The 17,192-nt window shown below is 42.0% G+C and overlaps 1 protein-coding gene across 1 annotated transcript in view; it reads right to left on the bottom strand.

Moving 5' to 3' along the window:
- Positions 1 to 17,192, bottom strand: part of SPATA16 (spermatogenesis associated 16) — a 147,102-nt gene that overhangs the window by 39,140 nt on the left and 90,770 nt on the right. The window contains exons 6-8 of the mRNA XM_006021729.2: positions 9,607 to 9,754; positions 6,527 to 6,673; positions 3,946 to 4,058 (exon numbers count right to left, since the gene is read on the bottom strand). Of these exons, the coding sequence (XP_006021791.1) occupies positions 3,946 to 4,058; positions 6,527 to 6,673; positions 9,607 to 9,754 (408 nt within the window). The remainder of the gene's footprint in view (positions 1 to 3,945; positions 4,059 to 6,526; positions 6,674 to 9,606; positions 9,755 to 17,192) is intronic.

Here is a 17,192-nt window from a genome sequence, read left to right as displayed (position 1 = left end):
CTTGGCTGGGCTATGGCTCAGGCCCACCCCTGCCGGTGGGAGGGAGGGGATGGTCCCCTAGACTGGGTGCCTGCCCATGCAGCTGGGTGTAGGGGCATGAGGGAGCCCCCACCTTAGGAGGCTTTCCCTGCCCTGGCCTGGGATTCCCCCAGCTTGGGGCTGCCCTGCTGTGAGGAGCTGAGGGGAATTCCCCCAGTCCCCCCTCCCCAGCATGGCTGCTTGGCTCAGATACTGCTTCAGGGTGGGAGCAGTCTCCCAGACTGGGTGCCCCTGCCTGTGCAGCATGGGGGCATGGGGAGCTCCCACCACGGGGGTAGACCTGCAAAGTGGGGGGGCACCGGCCAGAAAACTGCTCCCCACACCCACCTGTGGCAGCTCCGGAGCCAAGCATCCACTTGTCTGAATGGGAGAGGAGGAGGGAGCTCCCCTCAGTTCCCTGCAGCGGGGCAAACTGGGGCTTTGTGGCCAGAGCTGGGGTGTCAGGCTCTGTTCCCCCACCGCCCCCGACATTGCCCTGCTTTCCTGCCTCAGCTCTGTGACAGCCTGGCGGTGGGGCGAGCTAGGCGCTGGGCTGGTGCAGGGGGCTGCTCTGTCAGGGGGACGTACAAAGCAATCTGGGACGCTGAGGGACTGCAAGGTTAACTTGTGTCAGGAGGGACCTGGACAGAAGTTTGATAGACCAGTTTAATCTAAATCAGTTAAAGCTGATATTAAATCCACCCAGGTCTATCTTAAACCAGTTTCTGCCATTTTGAAACTGGTCTATGTGCACTGAACTTCTGTTCTGTTACAGGTTTACACTGCTTACGTGGACTGGTTTATGGGTAATTTCTGTTCCTAGCCTCTGTGTTTTCAGGAGGACGTACTCGACGTCACAGTCAACCACAATGCTGGAAAAAAGTCTTTTTTCCCTGCATTCTACCTTCTAAAACCAAATTGCTTCTTTTATTTGAGGGCATGTTGCATGTGAGAAAGTATGGTACTTATTTACTCTGAATATCACCTTACTGTGCAAACAGTCCTCTTGTTTGAAATGAGGCTGGGTATGTAGTGAGGTACTATGGAGTGTAATTAAGAGTATCACAATTGGTTTCGTAAAATATTTTCTGTGTACATTTATCATTACGCTTCAGGTCTTACAAATGGTAATGCTTGTACAAATTGTATAATTAACTTCAAGTTACTGAGCTGCTAGTCTGAAGTAGTGGGACTGACGTCTATTTAGGACTGCTGCCATTGTTTAATTAGCTCTGAGACGTTTTCACCCAAGAACATCAGAAGATAACTAGAAGAATTTTGGATTCTACAAGAAATAACCCTGCCTTTTCTGTGTAAGCATTGCTTTTTTCCCTACTAAAATTATTCTGTCTTCTTTTCACTTAAGAGAAGCTTGTACAAGTAATATCAGTAACTGAAGGGGAGCAGTCTGTAAAGCAGATTCATTCCAAAAAGAGATTTTGTTTCCTTTGAGTGAGATAAACAACAGGTCAATCTTGTAGTTTTAAGAGAAACTTGGAATAATTGCAGGCAAATGGAAGTGTCCAATTTCTGCAGTGCCTAGAAAGTAGCCTCAATCAGGGATAGCAGAGCAGTCCTGTCTCTGCACTGTCAGGCCTAGGTTGCTTTACAACCTGATCTTGTGTCAGGGCTGCTATCTTGTCACAATCAGTTTACACTAAGATGACTGAAGGGAAGGAAAACAGCTTTTCACCAAGAATATATGCTGGTTTCTTTATTGTTGTGTGCAAGATTGGCAGCTGCTGGGGCCAAATCCATGATAATTAGTTTTATCTAAGGTTTTACTTTTCTTGAGAGAGACCCCAAGTATGACCCCTTGGGCAAACTAGCTGCTGGTTAAGAATGTATTTGAATGCGCCTCTTACTCGGTCCAGTTAAAATTCTGTTTCTTGGTGCCTTACGTGCCATTCAGGAAGGACCTCTCAAAACAGTGTGAAGCGGGTGAAGTGCTGGGCCCTCTGAAAACAATGGGATTTTTGCCCTTGATTTCAATGATGCCAGGATTTCAGTCACCACACTTTGGGTATCCTTACCTGTTATCCAGCTTAGTAATAACTGTCATTTTAAATGCACAAGGGTAAGCCTCAGCTAGTGTAAATGAACATTGCTGTATTGAAATCAATGGGGCTATGCCAATTCACACCCCCTGAGAAAACGGTTTGTAAACTCAAACAATCCTAGCATGTGTTTCACTGACTTGTCCTTTAGGGTAGCTGTTTGTATCTTATCTGATATCTTATCTGTTTCTGATAACAGGATCTTAAATGAAGAACTTTTCTATTTAGACCACAGAACCTTGTTTCCCCAAAATTATTCCCAGAACAGACTAGAAGGAGGGAAATCAAACATGTTTCTAGGAGAAGTTTTCTCCTTTGTCAGACAGGAGGGAGAAACCCAGACCTCATTAATGTACTATTAGCACCTCTCAACTAATTTTCCCTCATAAAGCCTTCTGAGGGCACTACAGGGCCCAAAACCACCTGGGGTGACATTCTGGCTGTATTGATGTCAATGGGAATTTTGCCATGATTTCAGTGGGGTGAGGATTTCACCAGTGGAAATGTCAGTGCCATAAAGTCTACCCAAGCTTCAGTGCTTTATTCTTATGTCAAAGAAACATAAGCATGTCATGGATGAATAGTACTACACCTTCTAGAAAAGGCCCATTTACATTAACATGTTCAACAGTTACATGGGGCCCGGGGTCATTCAAGGAGAAATGCTAGCAGTAGAAACAAAGGATGTCCAATTCCTTTGCCATGTATGTCAGGCTTCTGCCACTTTTCCACCCAGGGCTAAGCAGCAAATAGTTTGTTAGGGCCCATCTTTGAGGATGTTGAACACTTTCAGATGGCCTTGTGAGGTCCCTTCCAGATCTTTGCTATGATCTTATGATCCCACTAGGTTTGTAGGGTCAGACCCTTAGTTTTTCACTTACAGAAATCTGAGAGCAAAGAGAAGCTTTTCTGTAACTTTGGCTAATATTTTCCCTTTGCTAGAGGTTGTTAAGTAGCAATTTTTGACAACCTCCTATCTGGTGTCACAAACTAGGACTGTCAAACCTGTGATTTGCTAAGATATCCCTGATGAGGAAATGACTTTGATTTTTCTAAGGCATAGATGACTAGAAAACTGTTATTGCTAGGGGAAAAAATGTTAACATTAGCATTTGCCGTCTGTGGAGGAGAGGTTTCTTCCACTTATTTTCCGGAGAATAATTTAAGAATTGCATTAAAATAGTCTAGTCTACATGCAAATTTGATTTTTGACCTTTTGTGCTAATCAAAAGCTATGGTGCTAAAAAGCTGTGTACTTTATTGCAAAAAGTATGGCGTGAATGAACTAAAATCCTGTCAATGTGGCTGTATCAGATTTGAAGGTTGCTTTCCTTGCTTTGCCAGCTAGGGGCTAAGTTTAGGTCTCTAGGATCATTTTGAGTTGCAGTTGTTAACTCTTGATGGAGAAGTTAATGAAATGTATGGGACATTCTGCATTTTAAAACGTAGCAAGCAGCTGTGGTGGTTAGGCTCGTTATTAGGATTAGGAATATAATACAATATGGAATGAGGTTTTGAAAAAAACTGCAAGTGAAGATAAACGTTGAAAAAGCCTAAACTGAAATGTTTGGGGCTGTTTTTTCCTAAGCACTCACTGTTGATCTAACTCTACTGTGTCCAGTTAGCTGGGGACTTTCAAAATGTACAGGTAGAAATTTACTGCATCTTGTAATAGGTTTTGAAAGTGTGGCAATAAAGAGTCACTAATTTAAAAACTTTTTTTTTTGCTAATCAAGTTGCATATTAATTTAAATATTTTTTGAAGCAACTAAATAAAAATGCACACAAAGCACATATCTCAGTCATTCACACATGTACAAACTTCTAATACTGCATTTACTGGGAGCTGTTAAGTAGATGCTATACCCACAGTTAATTTGGTGCTTCGGATAAAATCCATTACTGGCAAGATCTTTTTCCCCATGGTTTCCAAGTGTCTTCCTAATTCTTCTCTTATAAGAGGACCAAAAGGATGTTTGTGCTCTAAGAAATGAAATAGTAAATATTGGTATTGTTTTTGTTCATGCCACCATACATTTCATTCTAGAGTGGACTGAGAGCCACGTGATCTTGGAGAAGAGCCAGAAAGTCTGTCTGCAGGAGCACAATAAAATCAGCAGAAGCAGGGACCTCTAGATCCCGATGCTGTCACTGGGGCCTGAGTGCTTTTGTTTATTCTAGCTTTTATTTTTTCCCCTCTGCTGAGAGGCCATCAATCCAACCTGTCCCTCATAGGATCTGCACCTCAGTCTCACTCCAAATGCCCTACTGCCCTTCTCTTTCCCTCCTGTTTCAGGTTCCCTGCGCTGCGGCATCTCCTGCTGTTTGCACAGGAGCCGTAAGAAGGAAGCCCAGGGGCACCGTTCCAGAGGACTGCATTAACTCAATAAGTAGAAGCATTGAAGGTCTCACTACAAATATACTGCTGCTCTGGCTGAATTCAGGAGTGTCTAAAAACACGGGCAACACCACAAGAGAACTCATAGACTGCATCAACTGGGGATACCCTTTTCCTATACACTACACCGCCTCTTCAATATCCTCTCCCCGCTCCCCGCTCTCTGTTCAGCTGTGCCCTACCAGCTAGACACTCCCACAGCAACCAAAAAAGAAACAGCATTAGCTATACAAGCTGGCTAGTGATTCTAGTTAAATAAATATTAAAGACAATGAAGCAAAAGTTACATTGTTATTGGTACCTGAGTTAGCTAGCTGTGCATATTTACACAAGTTGCAATCATACCCTTGGATTACAGGGAAGATGTACGATTAGGACCATGCATCTACTACTATCAACAGTATACACACAGCATCATTCCACACCTCTCTATAGGTCTTATATAGCTCCCATTACTAGGGCTGTGCAAAGCTTCAGTAGCCGATTTGATTGGGAGATTTGGCCTCATGATCGGAGGCTGAGAGAACAAACAGGGGCTTCCCCCCAGCTCCCAGTTTGATTCCCCAGTTCTCTGTTCAATCCCCCAGCCCCTAATCATTCCCCCAGCCCCTGTGGCTTCTCCTGGAGCTGCCAGCACTGCCTGCCTCACCCCAGCAGCAGTGGGGGCAGCCGGGGCAGCAGCCGGACAAGCTGTGGCTTGAGCCAGCAGCCCCAGGAGAAGCCACGGGGCCTGGGGGGAATGATCAGGGAGCTAGGGGGAAATGATTGGGGGCTGGGGGAACAAACAGGGGCTTCCCCCTAGCTCCTGGTTCAATTCCCCATCTCCCAATCATTCTCCCCAGCCTCCAGAATTTCTCCTGGGGCTGCCAGCACTGCCTGCCTCACCCCGGTGCAGGGGCAGCCAGGGGAGCAGCTGCACGAGCCACGGCTTCTCCTGGGGCTGCCGGCTCAAGCCTGGGCTCAGCCTGCTGGCACTATCTGCCTGTATAGTCTATGGCTGAATAAAATTCACTGCCAAATATCTTCAGATTTGGATTTGGCCAAATCAAATCAGGACAGTGATTCAAATCATTGAATCAAATCACTGTCCCGCCGAATCTGAATCCAAAGCAAATACTTTCTGCTTTGCACAGGCCTACCCATTACCATGTTATCCAAGTATCCAAACACTTGATAATCTTTAATGCAGGTAAGGCAGTATGATTGTCCCCATTTCCAGGAAGAATCAAGGAAGAATCAAGGAACAAAGAAACGAAGTGATTTGCCTAAAGAACTCTATGATGGGGAAGGCAACTAATTTAGGGCACCAGTTTAGCACCCCAATGATTAACACCAGTTTAGCACCACTACTACTCTACAGCCAGGATAAGCAGAGTGGATGCATCTACACCAGTCATTTACTGCAATTACCTATTTAGCTCCAAAGTAACCATCTCAGCGTCTACACATGCAAGGCTTTTAGTCTGGAATAAACTGATAAACTCTGCAGCAGGGTACAAGCACTACCCTGCTGCCGAGTTTTTTAATCCACAGTACTGCATGTGTAGACGCTGACAGGGCTGTCTGGGGCATTAGGATGCTCTAGTGCGGGGGCTGCCTGCAAGCCAGCCCCACACTGGAGCACCCCTGCTTAAGACGACTCCTCTGCAGCACCTTGAGCCGGGTCAGACTAGCCCGGGACTGGCAGGCTGGCCCCCCCGGACCCATGCCAGCCAGAGATGCTCCAACCCAGCTCAATGTGCTGTGGTCCCAGGCACATGTGTAAATGTGGTGCCCAGGAGCAATAAACTCTGGAGCAATAAGTGCTGGAGTTTATTGCTACACATTAATATGCACATGTAGACGTGCCCAATGGGTATCTGCTTGCACCAAAATTGAGAGGGATGGGTGACAAAAGCCTACATAGAGTGGGTGAGGAGGAGGAAGAATGTTATTCTAAGACGAATAAAATCCACTTAGACTACACAGCCCCCCAGCCCATGGTGCAGAAAGTTTTCTACCCCTGGAAGTGATACACTGAATTGTATTAACACTGCTAGGCAAGCTGACGTACCTGAAAAAGTGGGCAGCTTCCTACTTGACATCTTTTCCAAGAACTTCCCAACATCTTTGGTTTTGAAACCCAGAGTTAACAAGTATTGTTGGGAACACAGAGAAACCCAGTCAGCTGTCTGTGGCAAGATATGGAGCCCACGTGCATCTAGAATAGAACAACAAGAGCAGTGTCTGCTTTTACATTTCTGGAAGCACTGAAGTAGCTACAATATTCACTACTTGCCTGAAAAAAAAGTTCCACCAATATATAGCAGTCAATGAAATTTAACAAAGCAACTTCTCAAAATAACAGCATCCAGAAAAAACCCCAAACTGTTAAAGGTGTTGTTAGGAGCAGTCTTGTGCTGTACCTTTCATTTTTTTATTTCATTTATATATATAGAGTTGACTTACTCAGTGGTTTACAGTCAGAAATATAAAACACTGTCTGTCAAAGTCTCATTTAGCAGTCATTTGGGTGTTGCAGCTGTTGCCTTTAAAACCTTACCCATGTCCAGAAAGCTTTCTGTCTCTGATGCATTCTAAAATTTAAAATGGACTGTGCTGTGCATTTGGATTTAAAAATATACCTCCTTTCTACCCTGGCATCATAAGACAAGTTGGGGAGCAACTGAATCCTTACAATATATCAAAACTTGAAATAAGAAGTATGAGCGCTACTGAATTAATTTTTGAGGGTATTTGAAATGAAAACTTCAGGAGGACATTGGTATTGAAAAGCATACTTAAAAAAAAGCATTTTAGTTCACATTTTAAATCAGAAAAAGGTGAAATATGGAATTGTTTGACTAGCAGGACACAAGTTCACACCCATCCCAAACAGAAAAAAGATTGCCAATGACTGCCACTAGCTGAAGAATCTTTGCTGGACCATGTGAAATACCTTTGTGCTTTCTATCCAGGCCTGAATAGGTAAGTCACCAAAAAGACACCACCTCAATTGACATTAATTTGTACCATTGTCCATTGACCATTGACCATTGTCAGCTGCCTCAAGAGAGGGTTGTGACTGATTGAGAATGGAAAAATATACTGAGTTCTCAACCTCTGAGGTTGGTCCTTCCAGATCAGAAATAAGGTAGGTTGGTTGAGCAGCTTGCAATGTTGCATTGTCTGTACTCTTATCTCTTTTTTGAACATATGGGAGCGGTAGTCTCCAGATCTGCTAGCTTAACGTCTTTCACCCTCATTAAGTTCACAAAAGCAAACCAGACAAAACAAAGCCACGCTAAATCTTTTAGTATTCTTTACTTGCATCACACAGGAAGTGGCACACAATGGACCCAATTATGGCCTAGCTGTACAGTACCATTTCCAGAGAAGTCAATGAGCTGTATTCCACACACAGTCATTGTAGTGTAAAACTCAAGTAACTCTTCTGATGTCCGGAGGGTGCTGTAACCATGCAACTAGCTTTGTTACATGTACTTGATCAAGACCAGCAATGATTGATTAAAATAGTGTACAACTAGATCCTATCCTGTCCTGTCCTCCTTTCCCTCCCTCCCTCGCTTCCTCTCACCCTCTCTCCCTCTCTTCCTTCCTTCCTTCCTTTAATGAAAAAAATACAAAATTAAGGACGCTATTGACCTATTGATTTCCAATGCAGCTTGCACTTAGGTGCTTTTGAAAATCTCACTACAGGTATAAATTGTTTGGGGAGGGGAGGAATGAGGTTATGTGAGACATGAATTTATCTCTTTTCCAATCAGGTTTACAGAGTTTTATATTACACTCCTTTTAATGCCAATACTTTTGTTCCCTGGAAATTCTCCACAAAGTTGCATCAGCAAGTAAACAGAAGACAGCAACTTTACAACCTCCATGAAAAATGAATCTCTCTTTTCTCTCTTTAAACCCCTCCACCCCACATGTGTGTGCTCCTCAACCTATAAAATCAAGGTAATCTGTTTTTATACAATGACTTTCTTACACATGAAATAAAATGATAAATATGCTTATATGTATTAAATACTTGCATGCCCTTGTTGTAAATGCTTGGATTTATTAATCTCTGCTTGTTTGTTTGTTCCAGTGTTCCTGAAAGGTGATGTGTTAATTGTCTTCAAGATCTTGTTCATAGTAACAAAGCAAGTATAGTATGGAGAGTAATGTAGCCGTATGGCCCAACCAATTAGCTTTAGCTCTGATCTAAAGGCAGCACTTCTAGAAAGCAAACAGCATTTCAGTGTTTCCAACCTTCTGCAGAACCTGTCCAAACTGTGCTAGCAGTAGGGCTGGTTTGTGTGATGATGAACAAATGTGCTCAAGTAAATTGAGCTGATATCGAGTAATTACTTTTCCCTCTATCTATTTCGGCACTATAACATGAAGCTTCAGAATCTTATCAGTCATATCAGTCATCATTGTTCTCAGTTACTAAATTAGCAATCATGGCGAGGAGTTCCTTTCTTTCTACCTTTTCCTTTCCAGAATACCCTGCCTATTTCTCTTGGGCTGAGGATCTGGTCACTGGGATTTAATTGTTTAGCAACTCCAGAATAGGCTACTCTGGTTTACTCTAACCGGAGATGACAGACGGGAGTTGCACAAAAGAATCCAACTGTTCACTCTTGACCCCCAGGCCTTCCACCTTATTCACTTCTAGACCCTACTCAAGGTCCTTGTTCTGTTCTGAAGGAGGCTTGACCACCCGTTCACATAGCCATGAAACCTCAGCACCTGTGGGGAGCGATGAAAGCAATGGTGCTCAGCAGGGATGATAATGTTGTAGACCAGAGGTAAAACATTATACCCTCAAGAGCTATCAACTACAGAACTCCTCCAAAGATTAGGATGAACTCATGCCTTTAGAGAAAAACTGACCTTATAAAAAAAACTATGCTATAAATAAGGAAAACAGAGAATGAAATTTTGGATATCGCACGTCAAATTCTCCTTTAGCTGGGCACTAGTTCAAAGCCTATGCCATATGTTGGTCCTCTGTACATGAATGAATTATATCACATGTGAAAGCAAGTATTTGTAGGATCTGGCCCAAGACATCCACAAACTAAAGTCAGTGTCAGCTAGAGACATACACAAATACACTCCAATGCAGTTTGACGGCACCGTTACCTGTGTATATGTAGTCTACATAGTCAGGGTGTTTTTTAGCAAAAGCTTCTTTCATCTTGTCTATTTTGTCAGCCTTTGCTTTTGTTGCAAATGGTGTGTACATAACTGAAAAAGATTCTTCTCTGGTGATGGCTTCTTCAATCATAGCCTAAAAAAGGCATAGAAACGATATATACCATGTCAGTAGAAAGTGAACAGCTATTTAAAAGAAAAAAAGAAAAATAATTACCTTTACAGATGATATTTTTTCTTTAATAATTGCACAGTCATGCAAAGATAACATATTTTGGCCTTGAATATTAATTGGAGAGGAATTCAAATTAGTTCCAGAAAACACTGCCTATCTCACACACAGAAAATCAATTTAATGTAGAAAGAACATTTGTAAACAGTTTTCAGGGAAGTGAGCCTATGTATTCAATGGGGAGAAAAGTCTTGGACAAATTATCTTCAAGATGAAAAGAAAAATTGATTCCATGTTCTCTGAAGGTCACTTCCTTTACCTGATGTGAAGTCCTGATTCAGTATTTGATTTCTGGCTAAACGCTATAAAGCATTCATATTACCTCTTGGGTTGGTGTGACTCAAGTACTGGGTCTACATGGAATATCAGCCTTAAAATATTATATTTAAACACAGTTTGCATTAAGAGTGACATTCACCCCTGTTACAAGGGTATCGGCACAAAAGTTATGAATCACGTAACATCTTAAAACACGCTTATGTAATATGTAGTGCTGGCCTTCCAAACATAAGGAAGTATCACCCAAAATGGGCTCCCAGGGTAAAATAGGACATTCCAGTTCCAAGCAAAAGCAATATTTCCAAGCCAGAACCAGTCTCATTGAACACTGTGACTATATCTGCCTATGACCGGAATTAACCACTGTTTCTGATACAGCTCTAAATACAGCTCACTGTGAGCTACATTTGCTGTAAAATCAGGTTTCTCATCAGGAGCTGTGTCCGCTGCTGACATACAGCCTCTGTTGCTAGTATGGATGATAAAATCTTCAATATTTCTTCATTCCATTTAATCTTGTATTCATATAAACATTCACTTGCACAGGGTTAGCAGCCACAAATCAACAAAGACAAAGCATAAGGAGAAAAATGTGCATGCTTTAACAGGGAGTTTATGCCATGTATGACTCCTTAAGCTGGAGTGACTCAATGAAAATCCCACTGTGGTACAGCTAGCTATTTCTCTGACAAGGTTTCCTTCAGTTCTCAAGGTCATCCATCAGTGATATAACATTCCCCAAGAAAAAAAATGTGCATTTCTGAGTAATGTGCTCCACCGACAACTGCTTTTGCTAGGCTGGAATGGAAGGCTGCAGTCACCAAGAATAAAGTCTCTGTGTCCTTTTCTGTAATATTCCTAAACAACAGGTTCTTTGGTATGTATTATATGAGTTTACTTCAAGAAGTAGAATGCTGGATCCAGTGAAAAGAGTGCCTTGATCTGTTTGCTTTAGTACAATATGTCTCACAAATGAAATCTGCTTAGCTCTGCTGGAGAGTCTGTTCACAAAAGGCAGACCCACATTTTTTAGTAGAAGCAAAATTTAAGAATAAGGCCATTCTTGTAGAGAGAAAAACATATGCTTGCAATAGCAAGACCATGCTACATGTAATGTTCCCCACTGAATCAATTCCTTTATTTATGCAATTCTGGAATATAATTTGTAACTTGGAGATAAACTGCATTCAGATTCAAATCCTTCCATCCTTCCATGACTTCAGACAGCTCTGAATGCAACAGAAATGGTGCAATTGTGCTGTGCTGAGATTAGGGCAGGATATCAGTAATCTATGCAGGGAGTAAGTAGTTTATACGCACACAATTTCTCACATGACACATAGATCCATGCCATCAGCCTGGATAATTGTGCTAACTGGTCTTGATAGGTAAAGTGCATCTGAGAAGATCTGGTCCATTTCTCCAGTTTGTGGCTGCAAGAGTTATAGACTACTCCAGAGGGTCTGTGGCCGGTGGGGAAAACTGCTTCCACATCTGCCCTGGTGGAGTTTCTTATATCCTTTCCAATTACTCAGACTGGATTTTGGGCGAGGGGGGATGGGACATGGGGAAGGGGAGGGTAACTTGTACTTTTAGACCAGGGGGGTCAAAGGCATTATCTGGCTCCCAGTGCTGGCTCCACACAGGGCCAGTCCAGGACTGCCCTGCATTCCTGATCCAACACCTGCAATTCCTGCTGCAGCCAGCCTGGGAGGTGAGTTGCATATGGCACCTGCTCTAATCGGTCCAGGGTGAGCACTGGATACAGTGCACATGGAGTGGGCACCATGTATGGTGCACTCCCAAATGAGCTAGAGTGGGTGCTGGATCTGGCATGTTGTGGGGGAGGGCGCTCTGGGCATCTCCCACATGCTGGATCCAGCACCCACTCTGGCCAGTCCAGGACCTGCGTTGCGCGCAGGACCGTCTGGTGAGGGCACTGCATGTGGTTTGCTTCCTGATCTGGCCAGAGTGGGTGCCATGTATAGTGCAGCCCTTGACCAGCTGGAGCGAGCTCTGTGGGCACTGGATCTGGCCTCTGGGGAGAGGGGTGTCTGTGGACCCAATCTAGCCCGTGCGGCTGGTCCCATGCTGTTTATCTGGCCCATGGACCAGTCCAGTCTGACACCTCTGCTTTTAAGGAATCACCTGCACTCTGCCCACTGATTCCTATCTGCTAGCATAACTTCTAAAATGTCAAAGATCTGAGGCATTCAAAACCAAAACCCTGCCTTCTTTTTCCTTAAATAAAGAGCAGGGGAAAGCAGAGATTAAAATGTACACTCCTCCATAGTGTACAATAGACAGCATTCATTTCTGGACAGCTTTAAAGTGTCCATTGTATCACAAACCACCAGATATCATGCTATAAATTGTTCCCTTTTGTGAAGATGGAATTCCAGCTTTCCAGGGATAAATATTTGCCATCTCTGTGGCTAGCGCTGGTAAGATGAGAGATATCAGACTTTAAAATAACAGTGTTCTAAATTATAGGAAAGCTATTTCATATCTGTATGAACCCTACTTTTTTCCTGTCCCTTTGAGGCTTGTGAACAGGAATGAACAAAACTTGATTTTAGAGTGAAAGGGCTGTCACAGATACCACTAAACCACCCCATTAAAGATTCATTTTTGACAACCAGAGGCCCAGTTAATTGCATTCACAATTAACCAACATCATGTGCAGATAGGGGCACACATTAAGTTGGCAATATTGTATACTCAGATATCAGGCACTCGGTATTTAACATTTGGCCATTATGTTATAGAGAATAATTTTATAATGTATATATATAGTCTAAATGGAATGTGGGGCACTGAGTTGTGGCATGGAGTTTTTCCTGGCACTTGCTGGCATAGTTCACTTTTGGCTAAATACATTTAGGCAAATGGTCCTTGAGAATGGTCTGTATTCTAAATGGTCCTTATATCCTTGAGAACAATATAAGCTTTTGCCAATAAAACCCTTCCACCACCTCATGCCCGTAGAGCATCTATACAGTGTACAAATAGTGACTGGCTCAGAGCACAACAGCAGTAAAACATTACTCAGAGGATAAAAATAAAAAGCAGTTCCGCAGCTTTTGGTCAATACTCCTACAGAAGATACCAGTATTATCAAAAGCAATTTTTTTCCCAGCTACTGACCCTGCTATTTGTTTTATTACCCTTTGTATTTTTATGGGATTAAAGTCTTCAAAGACATAAAAACTTCATCGCATAAAAAACTTTGAACAGAAAACTATATACAACAAGATCCTTAAAGCTTTTTCTGCTTATGTCTTTTTGGTTCAGACCTTCCACGTAACAAATATACAATGGCTAGGGTATGTCGATGGTTAGAATATGGTCACAAATATTTTCTCTATATTAAAAAAAAATGTTTACTAAAGGAATATTCCCTCTCCCCTTCTCTTTTGGGGCTGGTGCAAGTCAGGCTCATAGAGGCCTCTCTTTTTTTTCTTACAGGACCTGATCTAATGCTCACTGAAATCAGTGGAAAGAAGCCCATCCACTGGACACTGAATCAGGGACACATGGAGCAGTGAGATCCAAAAGAACGTTTTAACAGTTCAGTGGGCATTTCCATAAGCTTTTCCATACTTTGGGACTAATCCATTCAGTCCATAATCTTGTCTCCAAGACAAGACAGCACCTGAGATGGTTCAAGAAACTATTTAATAGACAGTTATTAAATTACTTAATCACAGGAAAAAAATCTTCTTGTATTTGGTGACTGGTATATGCCCAGAGGTATTATTTACATCCTACCCAAAGCTTTTGTTTTAAAACTGTTTGGAATCAGAAAGAGTCTGCAAAAATATCATTAGGACTGCTAATTCTGAGTGTTTAAAGGAGTATTTCCATTTTTAAACTGTTATTGAGCCACAGATCCATTTTAACATGAAAAAGGAACATTCGCAGGATATAGCAAAGAAAAGCTTGAGATTACAGTGCTGTCACAACAAGCAAACAAGCAAGCAAGCCCTAAGCTGAGCCCTGGTGAAGAATGCCTTGCATTCAAAAGCTTGTCTAACTTTATCCCAACTGTGCAGTTGGTCCAATGAAAGATATTACCGCCCCCCAAAAAATCTTTGCTTCTTGCATCATTCCTAAACCATCGTGGCTACAACATCACTCCAACACTACCTAAATAAAAAAACTTTGTTACAGGAGAGTAAAAGGTTAAATATATATTTCTTAAACAGAAGGACCACATATCCCTGTATACTGAGGGCCCATTTCTGCAGCATATATCTGAATGATTGTAACCTTAAATGTTTCTATGTCTATTTGTATTAGATTTCACAGATCTTCTAATAAAATTTAAATTTTAGCCTCAACAGTCTTGCATTATTCCCTTCATGCCTTCCAAAAAATTGTCAAAAACTCATTAAATGAACATGTAGATTTACAAGAAACACAGCTTTCCTGTGAAAACTTTTTATGGTAGATTATATAAGTACTTTAATATTTTTATGAATCTTTTTCCATTTTGCTCCACACATAACAGACATAGGAGAAGAAAATTAGAGTTGTTGAAAATTCTTCATGATGGTGACAGTTGCTTTTGCCAATATACTCCCTAACCTTAATCTTCTTAAACTGCATAAAGTTTTAATTTGGGAAATCAAATTATCTTGACATCTAGAATTAGTAAAAAATGTAGACATCTTCATGAGATGACTTTATCTCAGGGCTGCAGTTCAAGCTCATCCACAGCTGCGTTTATACTATAGCAGAAATTGATGTTTTTATTGACGATTTTCATTAATATAACAATATCAGCCAGGGTAAAGCAGTTACCCTCTCTATGAAATGTTATTGCTCCTAGACTGGATGTTAAAAATGTGGGAGCTCTGCAATGCAACCTACACATTATTTTCTATATTCTTGATAACATAAAGGAGTATTTTGTAGCCCTGCCATGAAGCCTGTTGCTGCTCTGATATGAATATCTTTATACCATTCTGATCTTCTTATGCCTTTTTTTAGTTTTCTCAGGAAAAATAGGTAGAGAATGCCAGAGCATATTCTTTTTCACAATATGTTTATACTGGAATAAATTACATATTGAACAGGAGAGGTGAAGTTTCCAATTATTGACCATGTAATACCTTCTCATTAATGTAGGTTACATTATCAAGTATCAGCTTATTTAAGTTCTTAAGTTATTAACAAGCATTTAAGTTTCTCCTGTTTTTTTGCATGCAGTATATTTTTAAAAATCAGCTTTTCAGAGTAGCTAAAAAATACATCCATGTATTCTCATGAGTTCTAAAAGGTGGGCGCATAAACACTTCAGATGGTTACTTTAAAGTTTAAAATATGCGAGGTGTTTCAACAAAAGTCCTTTTATGTTGTGGGGAAAGAAGAGCCATGCTTTACCTCCTTCTGTAGAAATTGTTATTCATTAAACAAGTACATCTATAATAAATGGGGTAGGAGATGGATTAGCCTTAAACTCTTATTGAAATTCCCTCCATACATTTCTGCCAGTCATGACAAGCATTGTAGCTGCACAAATGATGAGAATCCACACTTCTGTTTCAGAAACCATTCAGCAGTGTAACTACACCTCTATACCTCACCAGCTAACATACAGGAACAATGGCACTTATCAGCTTCTCAACTCTTGTGTCATGTGTTCACATCCAAACCTTCAGTGGCATCAACTGAAAATGTATGGGAATTAAACCTTTCTGTAGCTCACAGTAAAAGTAACTTGCACTGGGGAAGAATCAGCCAGTGAAGTAGAACAATTTGGCCTAATGAAAGAGGCACTGCTGTATCTATGATGGGGAATAGGAAGGGGGAATTTCTCTAACCTTCAGTTCAAACAACTTGAATATCTCAAAATGCAAAGTATGCTAGTCCACTGAATTGTAGGGAACACCAAAGATAGGTCAAAACAGCTTTTAACAAACATTGTCTTGTAAGTGTCTCCCTTTTCTCGAGAAACAGATTGCTTGGACAGGGAGTGGTAGTTTAATTCCAGCAGAGGAAGAGGGGAACTCTATGGGACTTTACTGCTGCATAGCTGGGCTTTCCTACTTGTACAAGCAGAAGCATGACATTAAACAGAAATACACAGTGATGAACCTTTGCAATTGTTGTCAGTGTCAAGGAAAGGCCTGGGTATTTTAACCTTCTGCCTCTCATTAAATTATGATATGACTATTGTTAAATTATTGAATATATGGATTTTAAATAGTCTAGACCAGGGGTGCTCAGCCTCTGGACTCTGGGACAAATCCGGCCTGTGGGGCCACGTTATCTGGCCCATTGGGTTCCTGACAGGTCTGGAAATCTGGCAATGGGGGAGTTCTGGTAGCATTAACTGATGTGACAATTAATATTTCCACCACTCTCCCACTGCCAAATTTTCAGAGCCATGGAGAACCCTACAGATCAGATGACATGGTCCTATGCACACACAGAGTGCCACTCCATGACCATATCTGGCATGTGGGGGGTCACACTCATGGACTAACTTTATGCGCCAACCCCACACTGGATCCACCCCACAAATTAACCTCACCTGTAGGATGCAGTATGTGGACCTGCTGCATACCACTAATCAGCCCATGGGGCCACAAGGTTAAGCATTGCTGCTCTGGACTCACAGAAACTGGGCAACCACATATCAGTCAGGCTGAGCCAAAGACTCAGAATCATTTTGTTCTTGTCATCTGTACACCTAACACTTGGACAAAAGAATATGAAGCCAGTGATGCCTTCTTGTGCCCAAAGGATGGAGGGATATGCTCCTTGAAGGGGACATAGAAAGTTTATTTTTGGAGTTTTCCAGGGACTTTCACAGGAAAAACTGAACCAATATTGGTGATGCTCTGTTCACCGGGGTGTCTTTTGGGGTAACAAGGAACAATGGCCACAAACTGACAGAGAGTAGATTTAGCCTAGACATCAGGAAAAACTTCTTCACGGTGATGGTAGCCAAACTTTGGAATGGGCTTCCAAGGGAGGTGGTGCTCTCCCCTGCCTTGGGGGGCTTTAAGGGAAGACTAGATAGACAGCTGGCTAGGGTCATCTGACCCCAGCA

The sequence above is a fragment of the Alligator sinensis genome, unplaced genomic scaffold, assembly GCF_000455745.1.
Source record: "Alligator sinensis unplaced genomic scaffold, ASM45574v1 scaffold379_1, whole genome shotgun sequence".
Classification (NCBI taxonomy): Eukaryota; Metazoa; Chordata; order Crocodylia; family Alligatoridae; genus Alligator; species Alligator sinensis.
Note: the sequence above shows the minus strand (reverse complement) of the source record. Positions and strands in the feature narration are given on the sequence as shown.